We start from the raw sequence: 17573 nt of genomic DNA, 5'->3' as shown, positions 1-17573 counted from the left end.
GTGTGAGAGAATACCAGAATCAAAGGAAATGGTTATTGACATCCATATTATTGGCTGTTTGGCTGTATTTTTTGTTGGCATTATTAACAGGATGTTCTCCAATGCCATATACCAACACAGTGCAGAGTAGCTACGTAAACTCTGTGAATGCGATAGATTATCTTGTCAATAGTTTTACACCCTCATTGAACACAACTTTGGATGCTGTAGCTCCTCTGAAAAAGAGAGCCTTAAATCAGAAGTGCCTGACAAGCTAGGACATCTTACTACTCATCACTAATTGAAGAAAATAAGAACAACCCCAGGTTTCTTTTCAGCACTGTAGCCAGGCCACAAAGAGTCAGAGCTCTATTGAGCCGAGTATTCCTTTAACTTTAACTAGTAATGACTTCATGACTTTCTTTGCTAATAAACTTTTAACTATTAGAGAAAAATTACTCATAACCATCCCAAAGACATATCGTTATCTTTGGCTGCTTTCAGTGATGCCGGTATTTGGTTAGACTCTTTCTCTCCGATTGTTCTGTCTGAGTTATTTTCATTAGTCACTTCCTCCAAACCATCAACATGTCTATTAGACCCCATTCCTACCAGGCTGCTCAAGGAAGCCCTACCATTAATTAATGCTTCGATCTTAAATATGATCAATCTATCTTTATTAGTTGGCTATGTACCACAGGCTTTTAAGGTGGCAGTAATTAAACCATTACTTAAAAAGCTATCACTTGACCCAGCTATCTTAGCTAATTATAGGCCAATCTCCAACCTTCCTTTTCTCTCAAAAATTCTTGAAAGGGTAGTTGTAAAACAGCTAACTGATCATCTGCAGAGGGATGGTCTATTTGAAGAGTTTCAGTCAGGGTTTAGAATTCATCATAGTACAGAAACAGCATTAGTGAAGGTTACAAATGATCTTCTTATGGCCTCAGACAGTGGACTCATCTCTGTGCTTGTTCTGTTAGACCTCAGTGCTGCTTTTGATACTGTTGACCATGAAATTTTATTACACAGATTAGAGCATGCCATAGCTATTAAAGGCACTGCGCTGTGGTGGTTTGAATCATATTTATCTAATAGATTACAATTTGTTCATGTAAATGGGGAATCTTCTTCACAGACTAAGGTTAATTATGGAGTTCCACAAGGTTCTGTGCTAGGACCAGTTTTATTCACTTTATACATGCTTCCCTTAGGCAGTATTATTAGAAAGCATTGCTTAAATTTTCATTGTTACGCAGATGATACCCAGCTTTATCTATCCATGAAGCCAGAAGACACACACCAATTAGTTAAACGGCAGGAATGTCTTACAGACATAAAGACATGGATGACCTCTAATTTCCTGCTTTTAAATTCAGATAAAACTGAAGTTATTGTACTTGGCCCCACAAATCTTAGAAACATGGTGTCTAACCAGATCCTTACTCTGAATGGCATTACCCTGACCTCTAGTAATACTGTGAGAAATCTTGGAGTCATTTTTGATCAGGATATGTCCTTCAATGCGCATATTAAGCAAATATGTAGGACAGCTTTTTTGCATTTGCGCAATATCTCTAAAATTAGAAAGGTCTTGTTTCAGAGTGATGCTGAAAAACTAATTCATGCATTTATTTCCTCTAGGCTGGACTATTGTAATTCATTATTATCAGATTGTCCTAAAAGTTCCCTGAAAAGCCTTCAGTTAATTCAAAATGCTGCAGCTAGAGTACTGACGGGGACTAGAAGGAGAGAGCATATTTCACCCATATTGTCCAAGTCTCACAACCATGCAGCAAGACAGTCAGCATCAGATCCTAAAGACTTGGACCCTCATTCGCTTGAAACGTCAAGTCAGCGAAGGGCTCAACTTGACTTTGACTTCCCAGTTTAAGCTTATAAATGTCTAATTGTTACCACAATTAAAGTAGTCTCATTACATTTTGTTCTTTTTTAATTAAATTTAGGATAACTTGGAGTTTCGCCTCCACTTAAGGTACGAGTTCCTGATGTTGGGCATCCAGCCAGTCATCGACAAGCTCCGTGAGCATGAGAACGCCACTCTGGATAGGTGAAGAACATCTGCCTAAATAACTGATCTGGACTGGAAATCAAACACAACAACCAGCAAATAAATTTGGTCTCACTCCGTCTGTAGGCATTTGGATTTCTTTGAGATGGTGAGGAACGAGGATGACTCTGAGCTTGCCAAAAGATTTGATATGGTGAGTAATCTGCAGTTGGCCTGAGCCAACCATCTGTACTGTCATTACTATCAGACACCAAATGTATGTTTCTGTTTTGTACTTTGGATCTCTGCTCAATTTAGTCAAATTGTTAAAAAAAAATTGTTTATTAGTCAACAGTGGTGGGTTTTTCTTTTTCTTCATAGACCCATGTAGATACGAAGAGTGCCAGTTCCATGTTTGATATGATCAAGAAGAAGCTGAGCCACACAGATTCCTACCCACACCTCCTCTCGGTCCTCCAGCACTGCCTGCAGCTGCCCTGTGAGCAAAAAGCTCTTCTATACCACTCAAAAATGCAATGATACTTCCAGTACTATTCATACTTGTAGGTGCTTTTCCACTGCAGGAAGAAATTTGAGTCCCTGAAATTAGTCAGTACCTGCCTGACCTGTAGACCAAAGTCCTTTTTCCTGCTCCCAATAAACTAGAATATACTTGAACTCTGAATTTGAATTTGATTTGAGTTTCTGAGCAAATCCATATCTGCTAATTTTGTGGTAACTGTAACTTTTAGTATCATCACTAAATAATACAGCTTTATGTAAATACAGAATTCTTGTTGTGGTGAATTCTTTTTAAAATAATAACTGTGTAAATCTCGATTAGAGCCCGACCGATATATCGACCGGCCGATATTATCGGCTGATCTAAGCCCTTTTCAAAGTACTCACTATCGGCAGAAATTTTGCCGATAGAACGCTGATAATTTCTCATAAAGAGAACAGTTACTGAATTAATGTTTGTGTCAGCAGTGTAAAATGTCCTTGCACCGTTTGTCCAGTAGATGGAGCTCTGACTCCATTCAGCTGAGAGCTGCTTACACTCCTGCTTAAATGTGTTCATCACCGGCCCCCGTAGTTCGCCGTCACACTGCACTGATCGGCTGACAAAAGCATACAAGTAAGTTTATAAGGATGTTGTTTGTAATAACTTTGCGATTACATTCACCCCAGATTTCTCCCCTTTCAGTTCAACTCAGTTTGATTAACTCAGTTTATGTAGTAATGTGTCAAATGTGCTTTATTGCTTCGGTCACGCTTTGTATTAAGCCCACGTTGTGTAGACCTTATTTCTAGCATGAAAAACTTTCGTTTACTGCTAAGAGGTTGAAACATTCAGATTCACTGGTCATCCGGAAGGGTTCTGGGAATTACTGCCGTTCACCATTAACCCTTTTGGGCTGCCGCCATTGTATACGACGGCTGGGACCAAGCTTTACTAAATTGTAAATAACTTTTTAATGATATGAGATAGAAACATACTTTTTTTTTTTTTTGCTGAAAAGTTAACTCTGCGGACTTTCGATCCATCATCTTGGTACTCCTCATAGAAGATGTGTGATGACGTGCGCAATGTGAGTGTCCAATCGGAATTGGTTCCCCATCACATTTTTTTTCCAAAATCCCATCGTAGGGCAGATTTACCTCACGTGATATGGCAAAGATTGTTTTCAGGAGTGATATCTTACTATTTGGTCCATTTGAATAGCCCCCTAACTGCTCCAATTGCATTTTTGCATTTTTTGAACTTGAAAATTCTTCTTTGTTATAAAGTTAATCAATATAAGGACAAAGCTTCAGCTTTTAGCTCATACCTTTTTAGTTAAGGGTCAAAAAAGAACATTTTATTCATTTAAAAAATAATAATAATATCGGCTGATTTATCAGCTATCGGCAAATCAGCCGATTTATCGATTATCTGCATTTTTTTTTCATCCAAATATTGTTATCAGCATTGGCCTCAAAAAATCCATATCGGTCGCGCTTGAATCTCGATGCAGAGTTACAGTCACAGTAAAGAAGTAGCTAACGGAGAGAAAGGAGGACGGAGCAGGTGGTCTGTGGCGCTTTCTGCTCCACTCAAAGCAACATAGAGATCGATGTATGATGAGTTTAAAACATGGAAATGTTTTCTTCGAAATAGCAAGAGTTGAGAATGTAATTTTAGCACAGATGTCATTCCAGTGAGTGAGTGTGTGCCGTGTCTTCTCCGTGCTGATCACTGCAGGGATCTGAAAGTCAGCTGAGCTCCAGAATAAACCCTCTTCATCCTATTTTTGTTTGAGTGATACGATGCCTCCTGTTAGAGCTAAAGCAGGAACTAAATAAAGTTATTATTTCAGTCTTCTGCCGCAGACTGCAGGACCGCAGCTTCATAGGAACACGCACAAAGAGGAAATTAAATTACCAATGATAAATTATATAAAACATATATAGTTTTTGAAGGTTCAGGGTCATTAGACCAAGACTTTTTGATGTGCTCAAACCTTAAGACGACGGACTCACAGTGTGTTTTTACCCGATTCCACAATGTGGCCATCAGGTATTGCGAAGGCCTTGTGTCCGTCCATCCATGCCAGGGTCTTCAAATTCATAGGGAACATTGTTGGGACACAGACCTTGGACAAGTTCAGAGATGGCTAAGCTTGACCTATTTTAAGAGCTCAAAAGGTCACATTCTGTTTCCTATTTTTATGTTCATATGGCTGAGGGTATTTTCACATTGTGTTATATTTAAGTATTTCAGATGTTTTCCACAATTCAGTAAAGTTTTCAAACAAACCACTGAATCAGTTTCAGATCCACTCAGTCAGTTTTGATGAAGTAAAGCGCACTGATTTCTATTTTGTGTCCTTTCTGAGTCGGAAATATGTTTTTGTAACCATTTCGTTCATGCATGTAAACTCACACTGTGAATGCCAGCCTCCAGGGGCGGTACTAGAAAATTGAGCATTTGACTAACTTGTAAAAGTAAAACCACAAAAAACTACAGCCCTAGATTCTTGTTAATGACAACAATTCAATATTATTGTCATTCATAAGTGAAGTAACATGACATTCATTTGTATTTTGCTTCTAAAAAGGCACCAGAAACTATCTACAGGACCACAGAAATTCAAAATTTTCTTAGAAGCCCCTCCCACATTCTACTTTTTTTTTTCATTCTCCTTCTTTCCTTAATGAAGCCCCAGAGTGACATTTTTTGTAATTTTCCCTCTATGCTCCACCACAGTGGAGCTGAAATGAAGCAGTGACCACTTTCATCCTTAATTCAAGAGGTTTAACAAAAAAATTGCATAGGAATTATGGCCAGTTTTATATAGTTTCAGAGGATATAAGTAATTGGACACACTAAATATGATTATCACTTTTACAGCCAGTTTTCTTTAAATGAGTCTGGGGATGGACACAAGTTCCTGAATATGTCTTGGACTTCCTTTACATCATTCATACAGACAGTATAGTACTGCATGGTGAAGCTGTCTGGAGTTGTCAGTTCTCAAAAACTGAGTGAGGGAAGCCACCAAGACACACATGACAGGACGTTCTGTGGCTCTTGATTGGAAAAAGTGTGGATAGTGCAACTGGCACAGTTCCTGTGTTTATGTGTTGACTCTGTGTCCAGGTAAGCGTGGTGGAGGCAGCCTGCAGCACTGGCAGCTCCTAGACCGGATCCTTCAGCAGATCGTCCTACAAGACGACAAGGGCGAGGACCCTGATGTTGCCCCCCTTGATAACTTCAGTGTGAAGAGCATTATTCGCATGTATGTGTCATCTTTATCCTCATATTTTGTCTTCAGTCGCATTTATACAAATGCATATAAATGTGAAGAATACTGCAAACTCAATACCAGGTTCTATACTGTCTTTATACGATAATGCTCCGAGGATAAACTGTGCCAAAAATGGCATTGAAGAGAGTGCTGTGTGTGCAGTAACTCCCTTTTCAGGGTCGATTACTGTTGGAAATCCTCTGAAGCTTTATGTCGGCTCTCATTTCAGGATAAGTCCTCATGCTTAATGTGTCCACTCAGCATCAGTTCTTGCTCAGATCAAAAGCTGATATGAACATTATGCAGACACGTCTGGAAGACGGAGAAGCACTCGAATAATGAGGCACGCATCCCTCAGAGTTTTCATGGAGCCATCTAAGATAGAATAGTCAGGTCTGGGCGCATTCATTTTTCAACATCGACAGCACCACAGAACCGCCGTGGATCCTGAATCACAACCACCCAGGTAGACAACCGGTCCATTCCCACATCTCTAAAATAATAACCATCTGTCTACCACAGCCGGGCGAAGCGTGGGCATCCCTTTGGTCTTCTCCAGCCATGACTGGGGTCCTCAACACTCAGGCACCTGTGTGCTGAATCATTACACACATTCAGTCTGACTGTCCCACGTACCACCTTAAAACATCTGGCTAATTACTGTTATCACCTTCACACGAGTCTTATTTTTGATGCAGCTGCTCTCGTTGCCATTGAAGAGTTTGACTTCTGTTCAGGTGATGCTCTTCACACCTGCACTGAGTTGAGGTGTTCAGTCTCAGCCGATGATGGTGTCAGTGACACCAAGTGCAAAGACTGTGCACGGCCCCCTGCTGGTTTAAGGTGCCCTGACACTTGCACGACTTTGGGGGAGGTGATGGTCTAGTGGTTAAAGCATTGGGATTGAGACCAGAGTATCCTTGCTTCAAATCCCAGCCTGACCAGAAAATCGCTAAGGGTCCTTGGGCAAGGTCCTTAATCCCCTAGTTGCTCCCGGTGTGTCGTGAGTACCTTGTTTGGCAGCAGCCTTACGTTGGAGTGAATGTGTAAAGCTGGACACTGCGTTTTCTTCCACTGGATGGCACGCCTTGTGCGCTGGATGCTGCGTATATAAAATAACTATTTCTTAGCAGATTAATAATTTTCTATCTGAGTTGGCTGTTGAAAATGCTGCTAATCGCTTCCAGAATCACAGAGGACTGTTCCAGCCATCGTTTTTCCTCGCGCGCGCAATCTCATGTGGAGATCTCGCTCAGAATGAGCGGAGTGTTGATGACAGACATCTGCTGAATGTTGGGTACAGACTTTCTGTTAAATTTAGCAAGTTCTAAGATTTTGAAGTGTCAGTTCCAGCAGCTTGTTCTGTGTGGTGTTAAAGTCGGTTCGTGTAGCTAACATGAGAAATGGTGGATAATGATTAGATAAGTGTCCTTTGACTTCAAGGGTTATGGGTTCAGTTCCTCAGTCAGACGGGAAAATCATGAAGGTGCTCTTGCACAAGATCACGAATCCCACAGTTGCTCCTGGTGTGTGGTTGAGCCCCTTATGTGGGAGCACTCTGACATCAGTGTGAGGGTGTGAATGTGAGGCAACACTGTAAAATGGTTTGAGCATCTCCATCAGTTGGAACGGCGCTGTAGAAATACAGTCCTTTTACATCCAGCCCCACAGTTCTTCACTCTTTAATAAGATGTATTTGAGAGCTGGCACTGTAACTGTTGCAGTGTTTTGAGCTGTTATGTCAGTAGTGTTTCAGGAGGAGGTAATTGGGCAGAAAGGTGAGGTGAAGCGATGTAGCAGAAGGGTATTGTGGGTAGAACTGGTGGAAGGTACGCTTTGATGGCAAAGTGGCTGAAAAGCGGAAGCTGGAGATGAAAAGGAAATTGTTCTAATCTCATCAGGCGGCAAAGTCGGCCATGTGCAGACGCAATGATGCGGTCATCTGGATTTTTGGAGGCTACAACAGCATGAGATAATGTTTTTATTAAAAATAAGCATTGTGATTTGGAAGTAGGCACTTCCTTTACAGAGAGAACCTCTAGAACCTCGATGTTTGCTGCTTTTTCTATTGGGGCTTTCACCGGATTTTAGATTTAATTTGCATTTACATTCAGAAGTCAAATGGCGGCGCTGTGCACCGTCCGCGGGTACTGTTAACAGACGTCATTTAAGGCTTTGTCCAAACAATCCTCACTCTGCTGTGTGTTTGCCTTCAACACTTTTCTTCTGTTCGTCTTTCAGTCTGGTTCTTTTCTATCACTGACTCCCTTTCAGCAGCTCTTTTAACAATTTCCACATTTGTAAATCAGACCTCAGGTCAGTGATGAATAGCTTTAGTCTTGGTGATGAAAGCGCCGTACAACAAGCAGCGCGGTAATTCCCGCTCTGTTCACTCATTCAGCCACCATTGTGCAATCAGCGCACTGCAGTGTAATTTCATCCACTGGCGTAAAGAAACCAAGGTTAGATGCCGTATCTAAGCTCCGCCGTCCAAATCTGCTCGATACCGATCCATTACAGCACTTAAATCCTTGTCGTACGTTCCTGCCAAACTTTTGTTATGTTTCCATAAACCTTCCATGAGTGCAGAAACGGAGATTTCCTCTTTATTTTGGCTGCCCAGCAGACGTCCTGATGGTTAACGGGTGAAAATATACATCCCATGCTGCAGTAACTCAAAAGACCATCTTTAAAGGCACCCAATCTGTTTCTAGGTATATTAAAGTATACATGAAATCCAGCGTGTTCTCCAAGAAATAGAAACATTTAATTCTGCAAGCTTTTCCATAATCATGTAGACTCCTGGGGGGGGGAGGGGGGGGGGGCAATCCTGGGCCCAATCAATGAAAATATAAACGTCACGTGCATGCCATCTGGTGACAGTACCACATTAAAATATATAGTAGTGTTCAGAATAATAGTAGTGCTATGTGACTAAAAAGATTAATCCAGGTTTTGAGTATATTTCTTATTGTTACATGGGAAACAAGGTACCAGTAGATTCAGTAGATTCTCACAAATCCAACAAGACCAAGCATTCATGATATGCACACTCTTAAGGCTATGAAATTGGGCTATTAGTAAAAAAAAAAACTAGAAAAGGGGGTGTTCACAATAATAGTAGCATCTGCTGTTGACGCTACAAACTCAAAACTATTGTGTTCAAACTGCTTTTTAGCAATCCTGTGAATCACCGCAGTTTTTCATGATTTCTTCACATCTGCGAGGCATTAATTTTGATGGTTTGGAACCAAGATTTTGCTGGTTTACAAGTGTGCTTGGGGTCATTGTCTTGTTGAAACACCCATTTCAAGGGCATGTCCTCTTCAGCATAAGGCAACATGACCTCTTCAAGTATTTTGACATATCCAAACTGATCCATGATACCTGGTATGTGATATATAGGCCCAACACCATAGTAGGAGAAACATGCCCATATCATGATGCTTGCACCACCATGTTTCACTCTCTTCACTGTGAACTGTGGCTTGAATTCAGAGTTTGGGGGTCGTCTCACAAACTGTCTGCGGCCCTTGGACCCAAAAAGAACAATTTTACTCTCATCAGTCCACAAAATATTCCTCCATTTCTTTTTAGGCCAGTTGATGTGTTCTTTGGCAAATTGTAACCTCTTCTGCACATGTCTTTTATTTAACAGAGGGACTTTGCAGGGGATTCTTGCAAATAAATTAGCTTCACACAGGCGTCTTCTAACTGTCACAGCGCTTACAGGTAACTCCAGACTGTCTTTGATCATCCTGGAGCTGATCAATGGGTGAGCCTTTGCCATTCTGGTTATTCTTCTATTCATTTTGATGGTTGTTTTCCATTTTCTTCCACGCGTCTCTGGTTTTTTTGTCCATTTTAAAGCATTGGAGATCATTGTAGATGAACAGCCTATAATTTTTTGCACCTGCGTATAAGTTTTCCCCTCTCCAATCAACTTTTTAATCAAACTACGCTGTTCTTCTGAACAATGTCTTGAACGTCCCATTTTCCTCAGGCTTTCAAAGAGAAAAGCATGTTCAACAGGTGCTGGCTTCATCCTTACATAGGGGACACCTGATTCACACCTGTTTGTTCCACAAAACTGATGAACTCACTGACTGAATGCCACACTACTATTACTGTGAACACCCCCTTTTCTACTTTTTTTTACTAATAGCCCAATTTCATAGCCTTAAGAGTGTGCATATCATGAATGCTTGGTCTTGTTGGATTTGTGAGAATCTACTGGTACCTTGTTTCCCATGTAACAATAAGAAATATACTCAAAACCTGGATTAATCTTTTTAGTCACATAGCACTGCTATTATTCTGAACACTACTGTAGATGTCAATGCAGTGACTACGGAAAAATCTGAAAGTTTTGTCAAATTTACACATTTGTTTTTTATTCACAGCATCCAGTTTGATTTGATAAGCGATAAAAAGAAAATGTTAATTTGAGATGCATCATATTTCATCTTGATGTTAAATAAATAACTGAAAACATGTCACATATTTGCACTTTGTAATGGTTTATGATTGCTAGATTGGTTTAAATTTCAATACAACAAACTTGTGGTGATGGAGGCGCTGGAGGAGCTGTTTCAGAGGCAGTGTCATTTTGAGGTGGTTAAATCAATTTATCGTGCAGTTGATTGATACCTGGTATAAAAAAAAAATCTGTTCACCATCTGTAGCATGATCATTCACACCAGCACCATTTCCATGCTCAGCTAAGCCTGTAAAAATTGGACAGATAATATGAACACAACTTAACAGTGACTTGACTTGACTTAAGAGTATTCCCTGAAAACTCCCTTCTGTCTGATCATTTTTTAATAACATTTACATTTACCCTGATGGACTACCCTGCAGTGGGGAATAAGTTTCATTACACTAGAAGTCTTTCAGAAAGCGCTGTAACTAGGTTTAAGGATATGATTCCTTCGTTATGTTCTCTAATGTCATATACCAACACAGAGCAGAGTAGCTACCTAAACTCTGTAAGGGAGTTAGAGTATCTCGTCAATAGTTTTACATCCTCTTTGAAGACAACTTTGGATGCTGTAGCTCCTCTGAAAAAGAGAGCTTTAAATCAGAAGTTTCTGACTCCGTGGTATAACTCACAAACTCGTAGCTTAAAGCAGATAACCCGTAAGTTGGAGAGGAAATGGCGTCTCACTAATTTAGAAGATCTTCACTTAGCCTGGAAAAAGAGTTTGTTGCTCTATAAAAAAGCCCTCCGTAAAGCTAGGACATCTTTCTACTCATCACTAATTGAAGAAAATAAGAATAACCTCAGGTTTCTTTTCAGCACTGTAGCTAGGCTGACAAAGAGTCAGAGCTCTATTGAGCTGAGTATTCCATTAACTTTAACTAGTAATGACTTCATGACTTACTTTGCTAACAAAATTTTGACTATTAGAGAAAAAATTACTCATAACCATCCCAAAGATGTATCGTTATCTTTGGCTGCTTTCAGTGATGCCGGTATTTGGTTAGACTCTCTCCGGTTGTTCTGTCTGAGTTATTTTCATTGGTTGCTTCGTCCAAACCATCGGCATGTTTATTGGACCCCATTCCTGCCAGGCTGCTCAAGGAAGTCCTACCATTATTTAATGCTTCAATCTTAAATATGATCAATCTATCTTTGTTAGTTGGTTATGTACCACAGGCCTTTAAGGTGGCAGTAATTAAACCATTACTTAAAAAGCCATCACTTGACCCAGCTATCTTAGCTAATTATAGGCCAATTTCCAACCTTCCTTTTCTCTCAAAGATTCTTGAGAGGGTAGTTGTAAAACAGCTAACTGATCACCTGCAGAGGAATGGTCTATTTGAAGAGTTTCAGTCAGGTTTTAGAATTCATCATAGTACAGAAACAGCATTAGTGAAGGTTACAAATGATCTTCTTATGGCTTCGGACAGTGGACTTATCTCTGTGCTTGTTCTGTTGGACCTCAGTGCTGCTTTTGATACTGTTGACCATAAAATTTTATTACAGAGATTAGAGCATGTCATAGGTATTAAAGGCACTGCGCTGCGGTGGTTTGAATCATATTTGTCTAATAGATTACAGTTTGTTCATGTAAATGGGGAATCTTCTTCACAGACTAAAGTTAATTATGGAGTTCCACAAGGTTCTGTGCTAGGACCAATTTTATTCACTTTATACATGCTTCCCTTAGGCAGTATTATTAGACGGTATTGCTTAAATTTTCATTGTTACGCAGATGATACCCAGCTTTATCTATCCATGAAGCCAGAGGATACACACCAATTAGCTAAACTGCAGGATTGTCTTACAGACATAAAGACATGGATGACCTCTAATTTCCTGCTTTTAAACTCAGATAAAACTGAAGTTATTGTACTTGGCCCCACAAATCTTAGAAGCATGGTGTCTAACCAGATCGTTACTCTGGATGGCATTTCCCTGATCTCTAGTAATACTGTGAGAAATCTTGGAGTCATTTTTGATCAGGATATGTCATTCAAAGCGCATATTAAACAAATATGTAGGACTGCATTTACGCAATATCTCTAAAATCAGAAAGGTCTTGTCTCAGAGTGATGCTGAAAAACTAATTCATGCATTTATTTCCTCTAGGCTGGACTATTGTAATTCATTATTATCAGGTTGTCCTAAAAGTTCCCTAAAAAACCTTCAGTTGGTTCAGAATGCTGCAGCTAGAGTACTGACGGGGACTAGCAGGAGAGAGCATATCTCACCCGTGTTGGCCTCTCTTCATTGGCTTCCTGTTAATTCTAGAATAGAATTTAAAATTCTTCTTCTTACTTATAAGGTTTTGAATAATCAGGTCCCATCTTATCTTAGGGACCTCGTAGTACCATATTACCCCATTAGAGCGCTTCGCTCTCAGACTGCGGGTTTACTTGTAGTTCCTAGGGTTTGTAAGAGTAGAATGGGAGGCAGAGCCTTCAGCTTTCAGGCTCCTCTCCTGTGGAACCAGCTCCCAATTCAGATCAGGGAGACAGATACCCTCTCTACTTTTAAGATTAGGCTTAAAACTTTCCTTTTCGCTAAGGCTTATAGTTAGGGCTGGATCGGGTGACCCTGGACCATCCCTTGGTTATGCTGCTTTAGACGTAGATTGTGGGGGGGTTCCCATGATGCACTGTTTCTTTCTCTTTTTGCTCTGTATGCATCACTCTGCATTTAATCATTAGTGATCGATCTCTGCCCCCCTTCACGGCATGTCTTTTTCCTGTTTTTTTCCCTCAGCCCCAACCAGTCTCAGCAGAAGACTGCCCCTCCCTGAGCCTGGTTCTGCTGGAGGTTTCTTCCTGTTAAAAGGGAGTTTTTCCTTCCCACTGTTGCCAAGTGCTTGCTCATAGGGGGTCGTTTTGACCGTTGGGGTTTTTCATAATTATTGTATGGCCTTGCCTTACAATATGGAGCGCCTTGGGGCAACTGTTTGTTGTGATTTGGCGCTATATAAGAAAAAAGTTGATTGATTGATGATTGACAACATAATCATTCAATCAGTCAACTATTTATTAGCTTGTCAGAAACATCTCATAAATAAATCAAATAAATGTCCAGATTTGATCATGTTGTCACGCGTCTGCTTGCTTGGTGGGATCTGAGTGGTTCAGTTCCACTTTAAACGCACACCAATGTTCATATTCCCCTCCAACAGTTACTCTAGTTTTATCCATTTTAGAATGGAATGTCTTTTCCCCTTTCTTAACACCTCATTTCTGACTTTTTCTTATAGACCTTCCAGTCTGTGTTTTAACACTGCTGGTGTCCTGCTTGGTTTAAAGTTTTTGGACATACACAAGATCGTACCTCCGCTCTGTTACAGTGCCTCCAAAAGTATTGGAACACTTATTTCACACATTTTAAATTGTTTATGCCATTTCAAATACAAAAAATAAAACATTTCTAAAGTTATCTTCCTTAAGCTCAAACTGAAAGCAGATCTCTCAAAGCAGATCTCTCCAACCTTATGTAAATTAATAAAAAATAATAAAAGCCAAGATGATGGGTTGCATAAGTAATGGAACGCTTTGGTATAATACCTTTAAATAATCAGTTTTGTTGCCAGTTTTCTTCAGACAAGTCAGGGATGGATACATGAACATTTCCAAGTCAATGAATATGTCTTGAACTTTATTTACATCAGTTAATGAAGAAATACAAACAGTATGACACTCTATGGTAAATCTGTGTGGAGTAGATAGTTTCTTTCACCAAAACATCAAATCTAGGCTTGCATCTTAGATGTATGTACCTTCTGCCAAATTGTAGCTGAACTTTCAGGTCTTCTTTTTAAGAAAATCTTCCTCTATACCTCTTCATCATGAAACTGTATAACTGGGGATATAAAATGTAAAACATGCACAATTTCTTCAGTCACAGCCACAGAAGCCCATAACTTCTTCTGGGTGTCTTGGTGGCTTTCCTCACTCTTCTCCTTCTTGCACAGTCACTCAGTTTTTGAGAACTGTCTACTCCACACTGATTTACCATAGAGTGTCATACTGTTTATATTTCTTCATAACTGATGTAAATAAAGTCCAAGACATTCAGTAACTTGGAACTGTTCATGTATCCATCCCCTGACTTATCTGAAGAAAACTGGCAATAAAAATGATTATTTACAGGTATTATACCAAAGGGGCTCATTACTTATGCAACCGGTCATCTTTGTTTTTATATTTTTAATTAATCTATATCAAATTGGAGGGAATTTCTTTCCGTTTGAGTTTAAAAACGACAATTTTTGAAATTTTTATTTAATTATTTATTTTTTGTATTTGAAATGGCACAAACAACTTAAAATGTGTGAAAAGCCAAGTGTTCCAATACTTTTGGGGTCCATTGTATGTCAAACAGGCACATGTGGACTGTGTGTGCTCACACGTGGAACCAACACAATATTTTAAATAGTTGAGGAGGTGAAGAAGGTAGACTGAGGTGTAAGTCAGCGTGGGTTCACTGGGAAACTGCCTCTGCTGGATTTAACACTTCCCTCTAAATGACCTTTTCCACTGTCACATCAGCATGTGTCAACAGTAACGTGATTATGTCTTGTTTAAGTGGAGTGGATCTGTAATTATAGCAGAAGTGTGTACTGAACTTTGTAATGCCGTTAAATCAGTTCCACTCACTAAGAGAAAGCAGTTAGATGACTTTAATCTGTTTAATGAACAGTCTTCTCTTGTACATTTCTTCATAAGAATCAGTTACCATCATTGATCTGTAAGCATGGTAACAGGAGAAGTGGTTCACATCATTCCACACCTTTCCTCCTCTGTGCCTAATATCTCTCTTCTCTCCATTCTAGCCACGAATTCCACGGATGTTCAAGGTTTCGTTATCTAAACTTTGACTATTTTCTCATACCATTCAGTTTGAAGCGATTTTTGTTTTATCCAGGTTATATTTATACTTAACTTTTTTCTTTTTTTCTTTTTTTTTTGTCATGACCTCTCATTTCTCACAGTACTAGATGGTGGCTCCAGATCAGCAGCATAACCTGCTTTAATATTCAGCAACCGGCTGCTAAGATTCATGTCTTTGAATGGGACTGATTACGAATTAATGTTTCACTGTGCAACTTACAAGCGCAAACTGCGTCAACCCAGTCAGCGTCGGCAAGAACTCAGACATGCTTATAGAACATAAGAACAGGACAACAATGGTAAAATGAACACCAATAAATTTCTGATTGATTTGGGTAAAATGTCTTACAATTTCCTGGCCTGACTGGGTTGAACTGCAGCACCTGTAGGCTTTATTTTTTTATTTTTTTTTTTTTTCTTGTAAATGCTTGAAAATGAGCCGTGCTTCTGTCAGTGCTGATCCTCATCTGGTTCACTCTCACAGGTTGGTCAACGAGAATGAGGTGAAACAGTGGCGAGAACAAGCAGAAAGGTTCAGGAGAGGTAAGGCCCGTCTGTCACGCTGCCCTCTGCAGGCCGACTACGACAGTGTAGCTGATGTTTCTCTATAAATCACTGACCGTCTACTTCTCGCTGTGTCTGTCGCTTTAACTCCGACTCCTCGTAGAACACGCAGAGCTTCTGGGTAGACTGGAGAGGAAAGAGCGCGAGTGTGAGACCAAGACCCAGGAAAAAGAAGACATGATGAAGACGCTGAATAAAATGAAAGACAAACTTCAGCGTGAAGGCGTTGAGCTGCGATCTGCCAGGGAACAAGTCCTCGACCTGTCCTCGCGCATCAATGACATAGCTGTTAGCAGAGATATTTATTGCCCTTTATTTTAGTGTGTCATTGTGTCATATCTGTTACATCATCTAATTTATAGTAAGAAGTCAAATAATATTAATTAAACAGTTCTGATATTATTTTTCGTTTTTCTCCTTCAGCAGGGCAGCAACGCCTCTTTCCCGCCTCCTCCTCCGCCCCCTCCCGGTGGCCCCATGGCTCCACCTCCACCACCTATTACATGCGGTTTTCCTCCTCCTCCCCCTCCGCTACCATACGGCTGTCCACTGCTGCCACCACCTCCTCCTCCCCCACCAGGAGCTCCGCCTCCTCCTCCGCCTGGTGCACCTCCCATTTTTGGAGTCCTTCCTCCTCCTATGCTCCCATCCTTTGGTACACCGATCACCCTGCGCTCCAAATCCATCCCTCAGCCATCGCACCCCCTAAAGTCCTTCAACTGGGCCAAACTCGGAGAGGTGAGATAATGTTGAGGAAATCTGCCTGTTTCCGTTATTCTACTTCCTGAGGACTTTCCCTCAAAGGTTGACACAACACATGAAATATTCGTAGGGACTTATTTTCTACCTGGTTCAAAGGGGAGCACAGCACTGGCATCATTAGTAGCCTACATACAACACTTTTGTGGTTGTCATGCCAAGGTCTTCCTTTGACCAAATCCAAAGGAGAATTGCACTCTTTTGTGTGCCCATGCGTGTGATCACACATTTCTGAGTGGCCTTTGATTGTGGCCAGCCTAAGGCACACTTGTGCAATAATTATGCTGTCTAATCAGCATCTTGATGTGCCACACCTGTGAGGTGGGATGGATTATCTCAGCAAAGGAGGTTCTCACTAATACAGATTTAGAAAGATTTTTCAACAATATGAGAGAAATAGGTCTTTTGTGAACATTGATGTTGTTTGAGTTCAGCTCATGAAAAATGGGAGCAAAAACAAAAGTGTTGCGTTTATGTTTTTGTTCAGTGTAATTGATGAATTTTCAAAGTTATTGTTGGGGGGATCTGGAATGTGTGAATATACATTTGGAATTAAAAGTGGACTTACTTGTGCTGGAGATACAATTTGGCTTGAAGGTTGGTCTCTGCAGTATCATTTTTAAAGCACATAGAAAATTGGCATCTGGAACAATATTTGATCTTATAAAGCATATTCACAAAAACAGTTCAGTGAACTGCAAAAAGTGGCCAAAATGCACAAACTCCTCTGCTCTGTCACTGAGACATTTCTGAACAAATGAACCAGTCCAAGCCCCGCCCACTGCCCTTGTGATTGTCTTGTTCCGATGCACAAATTGACAAGATTTGCACTTGTGACAAAATGAGATTTCAGCTAATTACAAAGAAACACTGCCCCCTTCAGGAGAGGATTGTGAAGGCATACTGTAGTGACACACACACACACACACAGAGATGCTGGAGTGCTACAATGAAAGGTGCTCACTACACATCGGGAGCAACTTGCGTATTATGGACTTTGCTGAAGTTCCCTTAGTAGTTTGTTTGAATTGAGGATCCTCTGGTCTTGAGCCCGCTGCTTTACCATGATGAGCAGCATCGCACACTGTTGTTCAGAGCACTGCAGA

General features: G+C 40.4%; 1 protein-coding gene across 3 annotated transcripts in view; it reads left to right on the top strand.

The window, feature by feature from the left end:
• Positions 1 to 17573, top strand: part of daam2 (dishevelled associated activator of morphogenesis 2) — a 290269-nt gene that overhangs the window by 222366 nt on the left and 50330 nt on the right. For 2 of the 3 annotated variants that reach the window (XM_034160095.1, XM_034160093.1), the window contains 7 exons: positions 1947 to 2050; positions 2138 to 2204; positions 2372 to 2489; positions 5634 to 5772; positions 15629 to 15687; positions 15812 to 15996; positions 16135 to 16446. In XM_034160095.1, the coding sequence (XP_034015986.1) occupies positions 1947 to 2050; positions 2138 to 2204; positions 2372 to 2489; positions 5634 to 5772; positions 15629 to 15687; positions 15812 to 15996; positions 16135 to 16446 (984 nt within the window). Of the gene's footprint in view, positions 1 to 1946; positions 2051 to 2137; positions 2205 to 2371; positions 2490 to 5633; positions 5773 to 15086; positions 15111 to 15628; positions 15688 to 15811; positions 15997 to 16134; positions 16447 to 17573 lie in introns of all 3 variants that reach the window. The other variant, XM_034160092.1, reaches the window with a different exon arrangement.

Source organism: Thalassophryne amazonica, chromosome 19 (genome assembly GCF_902500255.1).
Source record: "Thalassophryne amazonica chromosome 19, fThaAma1.1, whole genome shotgun sequence".
Lineage (NCBI taxonomy): Eukaryota > Metazoa > Chordata > Actinopteri > Batrachoidiformes > Batrachoididae > Thalassophryne > Thalassophryne amazonica.
The sequence above is the reverse complement of the archived record's forward strand: the minus strand, read 5'-3'. Positions and strand labels throughout refer to the sequence as shown.